The 19,924-nt window shown below is 39.1% G+C and overlaps 1 protein-coding gene and 1 pseudogene across 1 annotated transcript; both read right to left on the reverse strand.

Annotated features, from left to right (window-relative positions):
• Positions 1-124: 124 nt before the first annotated feature.
• LOC127753220 (disease resistance protein RGA2-like) lies at positions 125-1,919 on the reverse strand. Its single transcript, XM_052278693.1, has one exon. It carries the CDS (start codon positions 1,855-1,857, stop codon positions 412-414), a length of 1,446 nt encoding a protein of 481 aa, XP_052134653.1. The 5' UTR covers positions 1,858-1,919; the 3' UTR covers positions 125-411.
• Positions 1,920-11,263: 9,344 nt separating this feature from the next.
• On the reverse strand, positions 11,264-16,159 carry LOC127753459 (uncharacterized; annotated as a pseudogene).
• Between the last annotated feature and the right edge of the window lie 3,765 nt (positions 16,160-19,924).

Consider the following 19,924-nt stretch of genomic DNA (forward strand, 5'->3'; position numbering starts at 1 on the left):
CAAAGCACGGGTATTTTTCTAGTATTATATATGAGCTGTCAATTTTTTGGCTCTGCAAAATATCTCAGCTTCATAATTATTTATCTTAAAGCACTTAACAAATTAAATACTGCTCAGGGGAGGATTATATAATCAGTATGTAAGGGTTCATATTACACAACAATACATATAATAACACACGTTTTAGAATATACACCAAAGGCTTTTGAGATCTCATTATGGCACCCTAAAGTTGAGATAACTATCTGCGTCCCCAAAGGCTTTTGTGATGCTAGTGATTTTCTTTCTCTTTTTCCTACATGGCCTGAGAGGCTGAGATGTTGTTTTGATCCACTTCTGTGGCCTAAGGGCATGGATGGGATTGAATAAAAGAAGTCCAAAATCCATCATACATAAGGAATTTTCTCAAAGTTATTCATCATAAGACACAGAAAATGGCCTTGCATGCTTCCTCCCGGACAACGGTGATTCCAGATGATCTTGAGCAAAACTCGGACAAAAGCGAGCCATGTGAACAAATGAAGTGTATGGTGGTATCCTTGACTCCCATGAAACTAGATTAAAATCACCCTTTGGTGGAAAATTTTGACCTGCTAGCATGTCCCCAAATGTCAACTTAGGTAAATCGTTCTTGGTAGAATCAGTTGAGGTGCTAGCAGGGTACAATATGTAGTCTGTCAAATGTGCTGGATGGCCCTGATCAAAAAGTTCGTTTGGATGGCTACCGGACATAGACAAGTTCTTCTTGACTACAAATCGGATCCCTTTCAATCTGGAAAGCCAGAAATGAACATTCAAATTATTTCTCAATACATATCCAATTATGTTGGCCGGGGTGAGTCTGCCTCCTAATAGCACGGCGAATTCTTCCACTATTGGAATAAGTTGTGGATAGTCCATAGGGTTTGCGCTTCCAAATGTAAGCGTCTTCAATAGGTATCTGTACTCCTCATGCACCATTCTGTCAAGAGTAATGGCCCTGACAGTTCCAAATCTCTCCAATTTCTTAATTCTACTCAAGATTATCACTTTATTTCCTTTGTTAAGGCTCATAAGAGATGAATGAAATGTTCCCCAGTCGTTGTCATCTACATCTGAAACAAACTCAACAATTAACAATGTCCTTTCTGACAGATTTTTATTTTCGGTAATTCCCCCAAGGTTCTCTCCATTGATGTGGAAAATAAAAAAGAAATGAGATCGAACCCTATCATCGTTGCATACATGTGCAACAAGTGTTTTCTTCCCAACTCCACGACCACCGATAATTGGTAGTACAGGTGGAGGACCAATAGTGTTGTTCTCCAGCAAGAAGTTAATTAGATGTTGCTTTTCCACATGTCGACCAAACATGAAATTGTCGATGTAAAGATAGGTATCATAGGGCCTATGGGACATGCGCTCACATCCGGTTAGAAGGATGACAAACTCATTGATATCACCAAGTACAGTCTCTATATTTTTCAGTACGCCTTGTAACTCCATACTGAATTTGTTCTTTGTTTTAGGACAAATTGTAGTAGTGCGAGATCGTTTGAGAGGAGTGGCAAAAGACAAGGCAGATGAGTTATTTACCAGATCATTCACACCTTCGTTGTTCTTCGCATACTTGATGGTATCCAGCACATGGTAGCCACTGTACATGGCTGCGACTATCATCTTCAGATGTGTGAGCATACAACGGTTGGTGATGTATCGCCCATCTGCCTCCTCGACAACCATGTGAACTCTTTGAAGGAGTTGCTCCAGCCTTTTTACCTTTTCCCCGGAGTAGAGATTATCTAAAAACTTGTTCATCAGAAAGGAGATTAATCGACTGGTGAGATCACCTATGATAGATGATACGATGAGATCCATCTCAGGGTATGATGCTCTGTTTGTGGGAGAAGGTAGATAGCTTGAAGGTTGTGCACTTGAGGTGTTCTTGCTCTATCTCTGTCTCTCTCTCTATCTAACTTGAAGTAATGGTTTCGGTCATTACAGATCAAACGAGAAGTCACACTTCTCCACATTGTTGTAAAAGCATCCTCACCCTCACGTTTAAATGATGTGACACCTGAAGTGGGACTAAGCTAGTTGTATGACCATTTGAACTCTGACCAAAGAAATTAACTAGAACCTGCACTTGTTTTTTGAAAGCTAGAGCTTCAGTTAGGACTTACCAAAATGATATGACTCAAAGTTATCATAAAGTAAACAAAATTATAACATATTTTAGCATACAACTTGCATATTATTCAATGCAAAATTTACATATGTTACTTAATTTTGTTCACAATAACTTAATGCTATTATTCTGAAACAAAAACAAAAGTACTATATAATTTTGTTCTAGCATCACTAGAATCCTAGTGCGTGTGTGTACACATTTCATGGCTTTATAGTACTTGCTAAGGAGGAAGGAGATGAATCAGCTCATGTGGCAAATTCCATTTCTAAATAGTCCAAGCAGAGAGAAGAGATCAAATGTAGCTGGCATTTTTTTTTTGGAAAATTGGTTTTGATCTTTGTCAGGACTGTCAGAATTATTGTCTTGTCTACTTGTGATGTTCAAGTCAAGCCAGCAACATTTTAAAAGCATCAAAGGTATCCTAACAGAGAGGCATGACAACTGCTACTAGATGCCAGGCTGCAAAGGGCATAAACATGCCCTTCTTGTGATGAACATACTTATTTTCTTATACTTATTCGGTAATTTTTTTAGTGGTGTTGCATACTTGCATGAATAGTTTAAAAAAGGAATTTTTATGGACTGATATAAAACTTAATTTACGAGCCGCAAATTATGTGGCTCTGCGAAATATCTCAACTTCATAGTTGTTTAGCTCAAAAAATTTTAAAGATCAAATACTCCCTCCATTCCATAATATAAGGCACAACCACTTTTCTGAGATGTTCTATAATATAAGGCATACATACAAGCATGCAATTAATTATGACATCTTCTCCATTAAATTATTACTTTTTTAAATCCTCCACTCTCATGTTATCTAATCATATTGGATGCATGCATTAATATTTATTAGGATGATCCAAACTACAAGATGATAATAATTATTTCTTGATCTTTGGATTAAGGGTGGTTGTGCCTTATATTTTGGAATGGAGGGAGTACTACACAAAGATTAGCAGTGGAGGATGAACTAAATTAAAATGAGGTCTGGCTGAGCACTGGAGTAAACAGTAGTTTTTTTTAAAAGAAAAAACAGCTCAATCTGAAAACTAGGGGATTAAGTGACACCAAATACACCAACTTGACAATTTGACCTGATGGTTCATCTCATTTGTATGGTGAATAGTGTAAGCAATTCAGTTAGAAATACAATCTTGACATGATGCGCGCGGTCAAAAAGTCGAAATAGAAACAAAGAGGACCAGCAAAGTTGAAGTCCAAACCTTATTTCATTGTATTTTTTTTAAAGGAACTAAACCTTATTTCATTGTAAGGAGAATTTTTATAACATAAACGGTATGACGGCTTGAAGATTTTAGATCAACGGTATAGATGATGGCTTTACGATTTCACATCTTTACGTTGTATAATTCGAATTGATATGTGCAGTCCCAAACGGAAGTATTAGGAATATATGACCATAATTTCTTAACTTGAGGAACACACACAAAGGAGTTGGCCAAAGCTCACAGTCTAAACAGAACAGAAAATAAAATTGGGGAGAAGAAATATACTTCCTCCCTGTTGTCTGTTGAGAAGTCAGCAATGGGCATCTGCCATTTCTGGCCCTCCCCTCACCTTAATTCCGGCCGGCCGCTGCCTCCAAGCAAGCAAAGGGTGTGAGAATACAAGTGTCTTAGACCTGAAATTTCATACTGGAACAATCTCTTGAACGCACACATGAAAGCTAAGCCTCAAGTTGCTCAATGCTCCAACTTTATGAGCAAATCTGCTAATACAATTGTAAATGTGAGACATGTTATAAAACCAGCCCCGAAATCACATCGGAAACCAAATGCGGAAGAAACGCCTTTGGTGGAAAAATTCCTCATACCCCGAAATCTCAGCTCCGTAGTTGTTTAGGTTATAAATTTAGAGATTTGCTCCAGTGCAGCAAAAAGTATCTCGAGGTACCGGTACCTCACGGTATCAAATCATTTCCGATCGTTGAATCACAATGCCCATCCTGCCCAGCTAGATCCAACGATCGGAAACGATTTAGTACCGTGAGGTACCGATACCTCGAGGTACTTTTTGCTAGACCGGAGCAAATCTCATAAATTTAACAAATCATACTAGACAAAGCATAACTGTTATCAGTATATATGGAATTGTTCATATTACACAGTACTAGAGTTAGTGAGACATTTTTTCGCATCTATGCTAGAGTAGATAAAATTACAAGATTTTACTACCACGAAGTAGAATGGAATCCATTTTGAGAATGAGATCTCATTATGCTACTATAAGGAGAGAAAATCTAGAACCACACAATTTTTTTCCTAAGTTCATCACAAGACTAGAAAAATGGCCTCCGATGCTTCCTCCCTGACAAGGGTGATAGAAGCGAGTCATGTGAACAAATGAAGTGTATGGTGGTATCCTCGACTCCCATGAAATTAACGTAAAATCACCCTTCGGTGGAAAAATATGGCCTGTTAGCAAGTCACCAAATCTCAACTGTGGCAATGGTACCTGTTCCATAAACTCTAGTGCCCATGCGCTCTGAACGTACATTATCAGCAGCGTGAGGAATTCTGGCATTCCCGGAGTATTTAGGGAGAACTGATTGTATGACACCATGTCATCGCAATCAGGGTTTCATAAAATCACACATACAGATCGTGAGATAATCAAGATATTAACCAGCGACTTGCAATCAGAGTTTCATAAAATCACACACACAGCTCGTGAGATAATCAAGATATTTACCTGCGACTCGGTAAATATCACACTTGCCCTGCTCGGAATAAAATTGCCTTATACTCGAGGACTTAAATAAGAACCACTATACAGAGGTACCACCTTTGCTAGATAACTTACTTTGCTAGGTCTATACCCATTTGAGAATTGTGGTCGTACTCGTTCGTTCTTCGCATGTACTTGGTAGTGCTTATATCGGTTGAAACAGTACTAGCCACCCAGAAATCAACCATTTCTAGCGTATTGTTCCAATCTATGTTCATTAAATTTTATGCATAAGCTAACTAGGCATCACTAAGCAAAATCTAGCATATATCTGGTTTGCTACATGTTCAGGTTATGCATTCAAAATCATGTATGGCTAATGCATAGAATAGAGATATAGAATATAGGGTATTTAAGCTCAAAGGAGAGGAATAATAACTTGCCTTGCTCCAACGCAAATAAATCCAAGATAGGCAACCTGATTATCCGGTCCTCGAAATACCACAGGTTACCATCCAAAAGACAATAGACTCTACTAAATAAGATGAAGAACCAAATTCAATAAAAGTTATAGAATAACGAGAAAAACGATAAAATGGTGAGAAGGGCTAGGTTTACGATATAAATATCTCCTTCATAGGGTATAGGGATTATTGGCTAATATTTTATGTATGGTTTCTAAAGGGTTGGAGGCTAAGGTGGAAAGGGGATCAAGAAACTAATGTCGCTTATATTTCTTGTGTGGGCCTTGGTTGCTTGGATAGTAAGGGATATAACTGGTTAAGTGAGTATGTAGCTAGTATTAGCTGGTGGTAGGTTGGGGTAGTATAATACCTAGGGTTTGGTTATATTTAAGCCGAATTTGGAGTAGGGTAGCATATCCGCTAGGCTTTATATTTTATGTATAGGTTCTAGGAGAGTAGGTGGTTGAGTATAGGGGATAGGCGATACTGGTAGGTGTGGAATTTGGATGATGGTTGGGATTTAACTAGCAAGGTGTCAGCTAGGGTTTGGTTGTGTGCTAGTCGATGCTAGAGCATAACGACTAGGTTTGGTATTTTCTCTAGCCGATGTCGACAGACATCATATCGGCTAGAGGGATTAGAAGGTTTGTATAGGTTTAGTAGGGCGGAAGTGTTACTCTGACAACCGTGAGTGGCGGTGGGGCGGCTAGGATCACACAGAGCTCGAGAGCTAACTGTGTGGTGTGCTGTGGAGGTCGAGGAAATAGTGAAGCTCCGACCACTATACGCATCGAGGCATGGGGTACTAGGAGCAGCACTTCGACCTTAGGTTTGGTTTTTCCGGGCTTTACAACCAATGGTTCGATGTCGGGGCCAATAGACCGCGAACGTCCCCATAGAAGGCGTAATGTTCTAACCGGCGGCTTTTTAGTGGGTAAAGGGTATTTTGGAGTAAAAGGAGATATTTGAAAAGCAAATGGCATTTAAATAAATTAGGGAAATTCAAATAAAATTATAAAATAGAAAAATTGGTATCAAAATGTAGATTTTGAATTTAAATGAATTTAGGTCCAAGGTTTGATTCACTGTAATCGGATCTACGGTTTAGGAGATATGGGCTTCTAAAAAATAGGATTTGAATTAAATAGGGAAAATATAAAATGCTACTGTGCAGGGGCCCACCTGTGAGCCTTTCTATCTATTTAACCCTTTTCTTTTTTCCTTCTTCTTCTTCCTCCCGTTTTCTCTTCTTTTCTCTGTTTCACAGGAAGCCAAGATAGAGAGTGGAGAGGACGAGCGGGGCGTTGGCGCTCCGGTGGCCAGGAGGTGGAGACGCCTGTGGCCAGTGGTGTTCCCGAGTATGGCGCACCTAAGGGTGATTTTGGACCATTTGCCATTCACTTAGATGTAGCATTCCCAAATGCCATCCTCCCAAATAACTTAGACAATTTGCCCCAGGTCCCCACAAACCAGCTCTCCTCTGCCATTTTACACCCAATTTTGGTCCCACGGTTGCCACATCACCAACCAAGGTGGCACTGAGAGCGTGAAATGTCCATCTTACCCCTGCCCCTCTCAGCCTCACCACATATCCCTCTCTACTCTCGTTTTCACTCAGCCCGGTCTCACTCCTGCGGCGGCGGCGGCGCTGTCGATTCACCGGCGACGGAGCTGCGACAGCCAACGAGGTGTGAGATAAATCCGTTTTCCCCTTCTCTTTTTCAGTTTGGCAACAATTTGTCTTAGATTTGGTTGTTTTTGTTGCATATCGGATTGTCTAGGGTTTGGATTTTGGGGGTTATGGCTCCATCTAAGTGCCCGCTGGGGTAAGGCACAAATCCCATCCTTTAACGCTCTCAGTGCCACCTTGGTTGGTGATGTGGCAGCCATGGGACCTGAAATTGGGTGTAAAATGGCAGAGGAGAGCTGATTTGTGAGGACCTGGGGCAAACTGTCTAAGTTATTTGGAAAGATGGCATTTGGGAATGCTACATCTAAGTGAATGGCAAATAGTCCAAAATCCCCCAAAGGGGCTGGTGGCTGGCGCACAGAGAGAGAGAGAGAGAGAGAGAGAGAGATATGGCTGGAACAGCGAGGATAAAGCCTCGTCCGGCTAGGAGAGAGAAACCTCCGGTGGGGCTTGATACGGGATGAAAGAGAAGGGCGCGAGGGCTTGGATGGGGCTCCGGTGGAGGAGATCAACGGCGGCCGGCGGTGGCTTGACATGAGAAGAGAGAGAGAGAGAGAGACAGAGCTCGAGGCTCGGTTGTGGAAGAAGAGAGGGGGCTTCACCGGCTATTTATAGGTGGCGAGAGGCGCTAGAGTAGGTCGGTTCCGATGGAGAACAGCGCAGGATGCACGGCAGCGGCGACGTGGGGAAGAGGACGACGGCGCCGGCTTCGTTCTCCAATTGGCTGTTAGTGGCGGCGCGCGCACACGGCGGCCGCGGGGGAGTTGGGCGGCGGCGGAGGGAGGACACGGCATGGCGTCGGCGCCCTGAAGTATGGGCGACGGCGGCTCAAAGCCACGGCAACGGCGGTGGTGGCGCATGCGTGTGCCACGCGCGCCCACGGGGAGAGAAAGAGCGGCGGCTCGGCTGGCTGCTCCACGGTCCGGTTGGGAGGGATGGCTGGGCTGACCTGGGCCATGGGCTAAAAAGGAAGAAAGGAAGAGACTTTGGCCCATACTGAAAACAAATGCTTTTCTAAATTTTGAATGGGATTTGGATGGTTAGAATATAAATTTGGAAGAGATTTGGATAGGAGAATTATTTGTGGCTAATAGGGAATTAATTTGAAAGAAGGGAATAAAAATTGAAATATATTTTTCTTAGCACAAGAGCAATCATTCTAATATTTATAATATTGCTACTCTTGTGCCAAATAGGAAATCAAGCCACATGGATTAAATTGGTGGCTAGATTAGAAGGAGGAATTTGAATACTTGGATCAGGAATTAAGGATAGGTTTGGAAATCAAAGAACATGTCGATAATTAATTCCAATAAAATTGGAATTGCTTTGGTTTAGTTTCAAGGGTAATATTGGAGGATTTTCTTGCACCATAATTCATAAAAATAGAAAGGGTTTTCAAACTAAATTTGAATAAAAGAATTTTAGTTGAAAGAAGGTTTTTAAATTAAAACCAAATCAAGAAATACCTCAATTTAACCAAATATATTTTTAAATGAAAAACACAAAAGAAGTTAAATACCAGATAGGGATTTTATGCATATTAGTTTTTGGAGGTCCCTCTAATTATATTTTGCTAGGTTTAAAAGGTTATTAAAAACAGAAGAATCGGCATGATGCAAGATTAGAAAATTGTTAATTTTCAAGATGTTACACCAATGCGGAGCGGTACGACACAGGAGGCCGTGAAGACGATGCGGCGCATGACTGTGGAGGTGTTGAGCGGCATGGCCAGCATGGGAGGCCGGCACGGTATGACCGGCGTGTGGGTGTTTCGTGCTGACCTGTGAGGTGGTGGCCGCCCGCCTGGATCCAACGTCCCCGGGTGGCTCTCAGCGACGATAGCGACTTTGGAGGACAGGGTGGGCAACAGTCGTGGCACCGGCTATGTGTGGCAGCGAGGTGGTAGCGCCCCAACCATACCCTTCCCTGTGTTGCTGATGGCGACGATGGCGATGGGACAACGGTGACAGGGGCGGCGCGGGGCGATGGGAGGCTATGACCGGTGCAGGCAGAGCCGGTGGGGCGTAGGCGGGATCGCGAGAGACAGGTTTGGCACACTAGTCCTCGTGTGATGGCGCCTTGCTACAACAAGATGGCCACATTGGTAGGCTAGTGCTGGGGAGAGGGGATCCATTCTTCTCTCTCACCTTCTCTCTCTCCAACCTATCAGTGTGGATGGATTCCAAGCATATCGAAGGTCACAATTTCCTGCTTGATGGTTGGCCGGCGGTGAGGCGCTGGCGCGGTGGCTGCACGTCGAAGGTGTGCTGTTGGGGGTGGCTTCTGTTTCCAATGGGCGAGCTTGACACACGAGGGAGCCTAGCCCATTCGGTCAGGTAACAGCGATACCTACTAGCGTTGCTCTCCCTTTGGGGCGTTGTTGTGTGATCTTTTCCTACCCTTCATGTTGGTTTTCTTCAGGTGAAAACGATGGCATGGATTTCCTGGACGGGCTGCGGTGGCACTTTCAGTGTCATATCCTTCGTGAAGGCATCATTTAGAAGAGCATTTCCTTTAGGGATGTCATGTTCCTATTTGTTCAGTAGCGAGTTCTGGATGTAGGCGCACGGTGTGGTGGTTTTTTTCTCATTCTGGGCTATAGCCTCCTAAGGTTGTAGACTTATAATTTTTTTCCGCTCTATCCATATGAAACGTCACACTGTCTTGTGTAGGCTGTTTCAAAAAAAAAAAACTATCTTATCCGGTAAAAAAAAACTATCTTAAATAAGTTAGTGAAGTTACTCAAGAGAAAGGGACCATATTTACTTACCAGGCTGTAATAGACCTCTAGAAGGCATCAAGGACCTGCCCTCTGAACCATAAGTAATAAAGCAAATAACACTTGAATAGTGCTCACATGGTGATCAGAACAAAGGAAATAAAGAAGAAATAGGTCCGTAGAACTGATTTCTATCTATCTGAAAACATTTAGAAGTAACACTAGAGGTCATAGTGGCTAGTGATACAATTATGTTCACAAACAAAATATACTAGTCCATGACATCCTAACCACTAATATAATAGCCTGCCAAGAATTAAAGCAAGCCGTTAAGTGATCAATTGATGAAGTATGGCTGCAATCATACAAACTAAGTTTTATGCAACTCCATCCGTTTCATATTATAAGTCGTTTTGACTTTTTTTCCCTAATCAAACTTCTTTACGTTTGACCAAGTTTATAGAAAAATTTTGCAACATCTATGACACCAAATTAGATTCATTAGAACTAACATTTAATATTTTGATAGTATGTTTGTTTTGTGCTAAAAATGTTGTTATATTTTTCTGTAAACTTGGACAAACTTAAATAAGTTCGACTATGAAAAAAAATCAAAACGATTTATAAGTATTAATCATTACAAACTTAAAAAATAGAGTAATTTGATTTTTTAAAGAAAATTCTATATACAAAATATTAAATAAATATACAGTTTATCAGTTCGGGAAACATGGTGACGGTAAAAGAGGGAGCAGCTTAATTGAACTGGTACATTCGAACGGAGCCTAATGATTTGTATAATCTGTTTGAATTAATCCAGTACTTTTGTAGCTTTGTGTAATTAATTAGTTCAATCACCGTATTTTTTTTAATTATCGGTCTATTCTCGATATCATGCGGTCGAAAAGGTGAAAAAGTATACATCAGGCAGAAAAAAGAGAAAAGAAACAGGTAGATGAGTGCAATGGATAAAGACTTTAAGAAAAAATATATGTAAAATATTATATTTAAATGTTTATATTAAGGCCTCCGCTCTTAGCTTCGTCCCGGGCCACTCAAACCTTGCCCTGGATATATGTAGTGAACTAAACGCATGCATGCTGTTAGTTACCTGTACTGTTTGCATTTAGAAACTGCATTTAGCAAGATTGTACATAGAGAAGAGCGAAGGCCAGCTGCACGAGGACTAGCTACTGGCAGCCCAGGAGGCCAGGACGAGAGCCAGCAGCGGTGGCTTGATCCGGCGCGTGGTGGCCAGCGCGGGAATGATCACGATTATCCCCGCGCTGGCAAGGGCTTCCCACGATCTGAACAAAGAACGCTATTCAGATCGTGGGGAGCGAATGATCGTGAGTGTTTTTCAGGATTTTCTTTTCAAACAAAATTTAAAGAAAGAAAGAAAATATGTGTAAATGTACGCAGCACGTTATTCACAACGTCTCAAAAGACGTCTTTGTTCATGATGAGGTGGTTCTGAAAATTGAGAAGAGTAGAAAACGCGTCTTTCTTCAGATAATAGACGTTTTTATAATCCATTTTGCTGTAGTTCGTTTCGTCCTAGCTAAGGACTTGCTGTTCATCACGACAGAGTGTTGTGCAGTGGGGCGGCTGCCTTTTTTTATCAGCCCAGGAAGGCGAGGGGATTAGTGATGACCCGTGAGTACTGAGTACCATGCTCAGATCCAACTAAACTTGAAATTTTTCCATCGGGATGGATTTCTTGATTATTTAGTCTTCCTTGAGCCAGTAGCTTGATACTGAGAAAAATATGCAAATGGGTTTTGTGGTTGCACCTTGGACCAATCTTCCCTAAAATGTATACAACAAATGAAATTTGGTTAATAGTTGAACTCAGTTTGTTTTCTTCATGAAATGAACACAGAGAGGTGAACTTAAAAGGGTGAGCAATTGGAATTTACCTTTATTTTGTGCTACAAGTTTTGCGGCATTGGTAAAATTAAAAGTGGACCATAGAAGCAGCAACAGATTTGTATTTATCTAGGTTGGTTCGCTTCCAGGTAAATTAAATCTGATTAGTTATTGAGCAATTTTCTGATAACTAGGAAAGTAGCCCGCGCATATGCGCAGGCACCTTATTTAATGTTGCTTTAGTTTTTATTACGAATGTTAGGATGATATTGTTGAAATATTTTTTGATTCCATTTTAAACATATTTTGGTTAATAATAGGTTTGGACATTGGTTATGTTTTTCTTCTGATTATCCTTGCAACGTATAAACTCTATACTAAAATTATTTGAAACTGTACAACCAAGAAAAAATTGTGTCACAATGATGGAGTTGGTTCATATATATTTGTACTATATGTGATTCTTTTTTAGAATATTTAGCATTTCAGTGTCCAAAATTTTACTAACATTTTTTATTGTGTGCTATAGATGACTTTATGGATTTATTATATATTAATGAAAATATTATTCATTAAAACGTAGCTAATAGGCTACTTTATCTAATTAAAGATAGACTTATATTGCTTATACTCCCTTCGTCATATAAATTCGATGAGTCAAATTTTATCCCAAAACAATAGAGGAATTTATATGTAACCGGGACAAAGTCATTTTTTAAAAGAATACTACCAAGATAATCTCCTAAGCACTATATTATTATTTATATTTTGACAAATATCTATAGTGTAAAGCTAGGTTTGTTTTCAACACCTATTGTTCAAAATCACATGAGACATCTTTTGAAGAATATATTTATTTTTTTCAAACTTATTACAATAACTAATTCGTTGTAGTATATTTCTGGCAACGTCAGTATGATGTATGACATACCTCCATCAACTATATATTACATGCTAGAATTTCTCAACTATAAGAAAATATATCATGTATGAGTAGTTTATTACGCACATGTTACTTGATTATTTATTTGTTATCAAAACTATTAGCAAATAAAAAACATACATAATGACCATAAATATCAAGATGGATTAAGGAGTTGTATTATATGTAGCAAGATCGTAGGCTGGAAATATTTTTGATAATTATTTTCACATCTATGTTGTATTTATTCTCTCACTTCTCAAATACCAATCAAATAGTCTTCAAAAATTCCAATTTTTTGACAAATTAAAATTAAATCATATCTACTTAAAAACAACTAAATTATGTTATTTTCATTTTTTTAAATATGTAGATTTAAATTAGTGTTATATATTCCTCTAGTGGTATCTGACACCCTAAACTAAAATATGATGTAAAATTATTTAAAAATTATTATAACATTAACTATTACATGTTGGCTCCATGTATTGTGATGTATTTAGGACCATAGATATTAGTAGTTTATTTAATTAAATAAATATAAATAATAAAGTAGATATGTAATTTTAAAATAATTTAAAATATAGAACATTTAAAGAACATTGATTTGATATTTTATATTTGAATTATATATAGATCAAGTTCAACTGTGTAAGTTGTAGAGTAATATATTTTATCTTTAAATTGTAGAAATATTATTTTAGAACACGTCGACCTTTTTTCCCGATTGTACACGTAGTACGTACATATGTTTTTTCCTTTATCATGATTTATTATAAGTATATATGTGCTTATGGTTTATTTTTCTTGTGGCGAACAGTAGTAAGTAATAACTATTTTATTTCTTTCTTCAATCATACGTACGTAAGAAGTATTTTTTGCTCAGGTCCACAATAATATATTTGTCCTCATGTATATGGATATGTGAGGAAGGTGTTACTTTTTTTTAATAATAGATCTAATCTAATGGCATAAAATAAAATATTGGACCCACCCATTTAAGTGAAAATGAACGAATTGATATACTGTGACGGACTGGAAGCGTATTGGTTTCTAAATAGGATTATATAAATAGGAGAGAGGGATGATTAGAGGAAGGAAGAAACATATACGTACTATATATATATATATATGTACTTGCAATGTGGGCTAGTGGGTGGGAGAGAGCATATGCACGTACGTACAGGTGTGACCGTATATACTTCTAATTTCTAATGTCTAGGTTGTTGTAAGATTAATTTAATCTAATAGTTTATAATATTGGACCTACCAATTTAAGTTGAAATAAACGTTACATATGTTTTTTTCTCAAAATTTATATACTTTCTCTAATTTATTAGAGTGTCACGTGCTGTGGTTTAGGAGCGATTATAAAAGTCCCACGTGGCCCAAAATTTATATGATTCTTTTTAATTTATTAGAGTGTCATGTGGTGTCTTAGGAATGATTATAGGAGTCCCACGTGGCAGCTTGAGAGTGTTTGCTAGAAGTTTAATGGACTTTTAGTATATAATAGATAATAAATGGCTATATATATAATGGGTGTAAACTTTATTTTAAAATATTGCATTTCTAATTTAGGTATGTATATTTGGAAAGAGCGATACGATGATATAATTTATATATGTTTGTAAAGACCTAGATTTAACGCTGGTGTGATGTTTTAGTTATGAGCTTAGTAGCTAGTTGTCCGCGAATATAGACATAATAATTACCTTACGTGGTTACAGTGTACTTATATTTTGCATTAACCCTTCTCCTCTTTGTCTTTACAAAATACCAAGCCAAAAATAAGACATATTTCAAAGAAACTATATACAAGGAAAAAAAAAGAGGATACAAAAGGAAGGAGAGCTGCGTGTTTTCTTTGTTGCGATACTTAGGTACATCATGTACGTACCTATGGGGAGGTGAGATGCCGGTGGGACCGTAGTTGTAGTGCGGTTAGCTTTAAGTCAAATCTAATCTAACGGCTTATAATATTGGACCCACCAATTTTAATGAAAATCAATGTACGGATGTTTTGCTTTTTTCTCAGATTTTCTAGGATTTTCTCTAATTTATTAGAGCGCCATGTGGCAACTTGAGAGCGTTTGTAGGAAGTTTAATGGATTTTCAAGTATATAATAGATATCATGTTTAGAGACATTGTAATGTAAAGCACCAGTCACCAGACTTTGTTATATTTTAGCAACTCTATATATTTTCTTGACGGGATTAGTAAGTCCATATTACCCTTACAACTGTAGTGAGTGTCCCAAAAAATCCCTCGATTCTGATACCATACACTATTCACTCTTAACTTATAAAACTATTCAATTTACTCAACTGTAAAAGCTTAGGCTTCGTGTTATATGAACCAAGTTATGGAAAAAGAATAACAAAATCTAACTGTTACTTTACCCCGTATGTGCCCAAGTGCATGAATGGGATAGAATAATAAAAAGTCTAGAATCATACACAAGGAATTCTCACTGATCTTAAGACTAGGAAACTGACCTTGGACGTTTCCTCCCTGACAGGTGTGATTCCGGTTTATCTTCTGCAAGACTTGGAGAAAAGCGAGCCATGTGAACAAATGAAGTGTATGGTGGTATTCTGGACTCCCATGAAACTAGATTAAAATTGCCCTTTGGTGGGAAAATGCGGCCTGTTATCAAGTCGCCAAATGTCAACTTAGGTAAATCATTGTTTGGGGCATTTTCTGTAGTATCTGCAGGATATAATACATAGTCTGTCAAATGTACTGGATGGCCTTGATCAAAAAGTTCATGCGGATGGGTACCATTCATGGACAAATACTTCTTGACTGTAATTTGGACCCCTTTTAATGCAAAAAGCCAGAAATGAACATTCAAATTCTTTCTCAATACATCTGCAAGTATGTTGGCTTGGATGAGCCTGCCTCGCAATAGCATTGCAAATTCTTCAACTATTGGGACAAGTTGTGGATGGTTCATCGGGTTCGCGCTTCCAAAAGCTAGTGTCTTGAATAGGTATCTGTACTCCTCATACACCAGTCTGTCTACAGCAATGGGCTTGACAGTTCCGAACCTCTCCAATTTTTGTATTTTAGTTAAGATTATCACTTTGTTTCCTCTGTTAAGGTTTGCCACAGATGAATAAAATGTTATCCAGTCATTGTCATCAACATCTGAAATGAACTCCACAATTACCAATGTCCTTGCAGATATATTTCCATTTTCTGTAATTCTTGAAAGGTTTGCTCCATTGATGTGAAAAATAAGAGAGAAATGAGAGCGAATTCTCTCGTCGTTGCATACATGCGTTACAAGTGTCCTCTTCCCTACTTTATGACCACCGATAACCGGTATTACGGCTGGAGGACCCGGAATGTTGTTTTCCAGTAAGAAGTTGATCAGATGCTGCTTTTCCACATGTCGACCAAACATGAAATTGTCGATGTAAAGATAGGCATCATAGGGCTTATAGGACATGCGCTCACATCCAGCCAGAAGGATTACAAACTCATTGATATCACCAATTACAGTCTCTATGTTTTGCAGTGCACCTAGTAGCTGCATACTTAATTTCTTCTTTGTTTCAGGACAAACAGTAGTAGTGCAAGATCTTTTGAGAGGAGTGGCAAAAGACAAGGCAGATGAGTCATTTACCAGATCATTGGCACCTTCATTATTCTTCATGTACTTGATGGTATCCAGCGCATGGTAGCCACTGTACATCGCTGCGACTATCGTCTTCAGATGTGTGAGCATACAATGGTTGGTGATGTATCGTCCATCTGCCTCCTGGACGACCATGTGAACTCTTTGAAGGAGTTGCTCCAGCCTTTTCACCTTTTCATCCGAGTAAAGAGTATCGAAACACTTGTTCATCAGAAAGGAGATTAATCGACTGGTGAGATCACCTGTGATAGATGATATGATGAGCTCCATCTCAGTGTATGATCCGCTGTTTGTGGGAGAGGGTAGATAGCTTGCAGGTTGTGCACTGGAGGTGTTCTTGCTCACTTTCTCTCTCTTTAACTTGAAGTCATGGTTTTTGGTCACTACAGAACAAACGAGAAGTCACACTTCTCCACTTTCAATATTGCTATCTAAGACACTATTTAGATGGGACTAAAACTTTTAAGTCCCTATCACATCGGATGTTTGGACACTAATTATAAATATTAAACATAGACTATTAATAAAACCCATCCATAATCTTGGACTAATTTGCGAGACGAATCTATTGAGCATAATTAATCCACGAATCTATTACAGTAAACATTCTCTAATTATAGATTAATTAGACTTAAAAAATTTGTCTCGCGAATAAGCTTTCATTTATGTAATTAGTTTTGTAAGTAGTCTATATTTAATACTCTAAATTAGTGTCTAAATACAAAGACTAAAGTTAAGTCCCTGGATCCAAACACCACCTAAGGCCCTGTTTAGTTCAAACACACAAATTTTACACCATGTCACATCGAACGTTTGAACACCTGCATAAAGAATTAAATATAGGCTAAAATAATAACTATTTGCACTGATTGTGACTAATTTGCGAGACAAATCTTTTAAGTCTAATTGCTCCTGATTTGACAATGTGGTGCTATAGTAAACATTTGCTAATGATGGATTAATTAGACTTAATAAATTCGTCTCGCTGTTTACTGGCGGATTCTGTAATTATTTTTTTATTAGTGTCCGAACACCCTGGAACTAAACACCCCCTAAGCATCCTCACCCTCACGTTTAAATGATGTGACACCTGAAGTTGGACTAGCTAGTAGTACGACCATTTCAACTCTGACCAAAGAAGTTAACTAGAACCTGCACTTCTTTTTTGAAAACTAGAAGTTCAGTTAGGACTGACCAATAAAATGATCTGACTTAAACAAAATTATAACATATTTTAGCATACAAAATTGCATATTATTCAATACCAAGTTTAAATATGTTACTTAATTTTGTTCACAATAACTCAATGTGCTATTATTCTGAAACAAAAACAAAAGTACCTCTACATAATTTTGTTCTAGCATCACTAGATTCCTAGTGCGTGTGTTGGTGTGTGTACACACACATTTCATGGCTTTATAGTACTTGCTAAGGAGGAAGCTAGGAGATGAATCAGCTCATGTGGCAAATTTCATTTCTAAATACTCCAAGCAGAGAAAAGAGATCAAATATAGCTGGTATATTTTTTTAGAAGGTGGATAAAAACTCGGACTCGATGAAAATTGGTTTGGATCTTTGTCAGGTCCGTCAATATTATTGGCTTCTCTACTTGTGATGCTCAAGTCAAACCAGCAACATTTTAAAAGCATCAAAGGTATCCTAACAGAAAGGCATGACAACTGCTACTAGATGCCAGGCAGGGCAAAGGGCATAAACATGGCATGCTCGTGATGGACATACTTATTTTTCTTATACATATTCGGTACTATTTTTAGTCGTGTTGCATACTTGCATGCATAGTTCAAAAAGGAATTTTCATGGACTGATATACAACTTAATCTACGAGCCGCGAATTATGTGGCTCTGTGAAATATCTCAGCTTCATAGTTGTTTAGCTCAAAAAAGTTTAAAGATCAAATACTACACAAAGGTCAGCAGTGGAGGACGAACTAAATTAAAATGCGGTCTGGCTGAGCACTGGAGTAAACAGTAATTTCTTTTAAAAAAAGACAGCTTAATCTGAAATCTAGGGGATTAAGTGACACCAAATACACCCACTTGACAATTTCACCTGATGGATCATCTCATTTGTAGGGTGAATAGTGTAAGTAATTCAGTCAGAAATCCAATCTTGATATGATGCGGTCAAAAAGCCGAAATAGAAACAAAGAGGACCAGCAAAACTAAAACTCCCAACTAAACGTCAACATAGGGTTGACAAAGTTGAAGGCCAAACCTTATTTCATTGTTTTTTTAAGGAAATAAACCTTATTTGATTGTAACGAGAATTGTTATGACATAATCGGTATGACGGCTTGAAGATTTCAGATCTTCACTTTTTATAATTCGAATTGATATGTGCACTACCAAACGGAATAGTAGGAATATCTGACCATAATTTCAAAATTTGCGGAACACACACAAACGAGTTGGCCAAAGCTCCCAGTCTAAACTGAAGAGAAAAAATTGGGAGAAGAAATATACTTCCTCCCTGTTGTCTGTTGAGAAGTCAGCGATGGGCATCCGCCATTTCTGGCCCTCTGCTCACCTTGATTCCTGCCGGCCGCTGCCTCCAAGCAACCAAAGGGTGTGATAATACAAGTGCCTTAGAACTGAAATTTCATATTGGAACAATCTCTTGAACGCACACATGAAAGCTAAGCCCCAAGTTGCTCAATGCTCCAACTTTATGAGCAAATCTGATAATACAATTGTAAATGTGAGACATGTTATAAAACCAGCCTCGAAATCATATCGAAAACCAAATGCAGAAGAAACGCCATAGGAGATCCAAACACGAGGATGACACCGAGGCACGATATTTGTTAATGAGGTTTAGCCGAAGCCTACATCCCCAGAGCATTGATTACGGGTGCTCCTCCCTGATCCAGCATATTACAGCGTATCAGAGTTACAACGACCCTCAGTCGGACGCCGCCGGCAGCCGCTACCTTTCACTATGCTAAGTCGCCATTTGGTTACAACAGATCCGTCCCTCTATTTAAGAGAGATTCTAGGATAGAGTCCGACTCTTACTCTACTACTAACACCTAGTATAACTTTGTTGGAGGCATGTCATGAGGGCCTTCAACTGAACCTGCCGAAACCGCCAAAGCCACCGAATCTGCAAGACGTCGACCGAAGCCCAAGGGGTTCGCCTTCTAGCAAAGTAGTTAGGCGAAGCACCCGGGCGAAGTTGAAGGACGAAGTCAGGAGGGTTCACCACCTAACCTGGAGGACTCATCTTCAAGTCTCTCCTCCGGGCGAAGGATCAGGGCGAAGCTGGAAGGGTTCGCCCGAGGGAGGATCGCCTCAGCCAAGAGGCCCATATGAGCGTCACGCCCAGGAAGGTTGTTCACCACATGTGGGCCGGGACAGAAGCCCATCAAGGGGCATACGGTTATAATAGACATTATATACCCCCACTAAAGTCTCTACCATAAGGGTATCCATGTAAATTCCCCTGTACACATTAAACCCTAGAGGTCATGAGTGTGTACTAAGATTATAAATAGCCCCCTAGGGGCATGTAATGGGGGATCCCTGAAAGTTTTCATCAATTAATACATTGTTTTACTATTCAACCATTCCACTTAGAGAACCACGTCCTTCGACGTGAAGCTATTGTCATTTCGACAACAAACTCCAAGTCCTAAACTGTAACCGAGTGTAACCGAGTCTGTACACATATTCGACATAAACTCTAACAAGACAAACTGTGCATCCAAGTTCTAGGAGAGTGTAGCTGT

Source organism: Oryza glaberrima, chromosome 10 (assembly GCF_000147395.1).
Source record: "Oryza glaberrima chromosome 10, OglaRS2, whole genome shotgun sequence".
NCBI lineage: Eukaryota > Viridiplantae > Streptophyta > Magnoliopsida > Poales > Poaceae > Oryza > Oryza glaberrima.

Coding starts and splice junctions, on each gene's coding strand:
- LOC127753220 (XM_052278693.1), bottom strand. CDS start 1,857: ATGGATCTCATCGTATCATCTATCATAGGTGATCTCACCAGTCGATTA.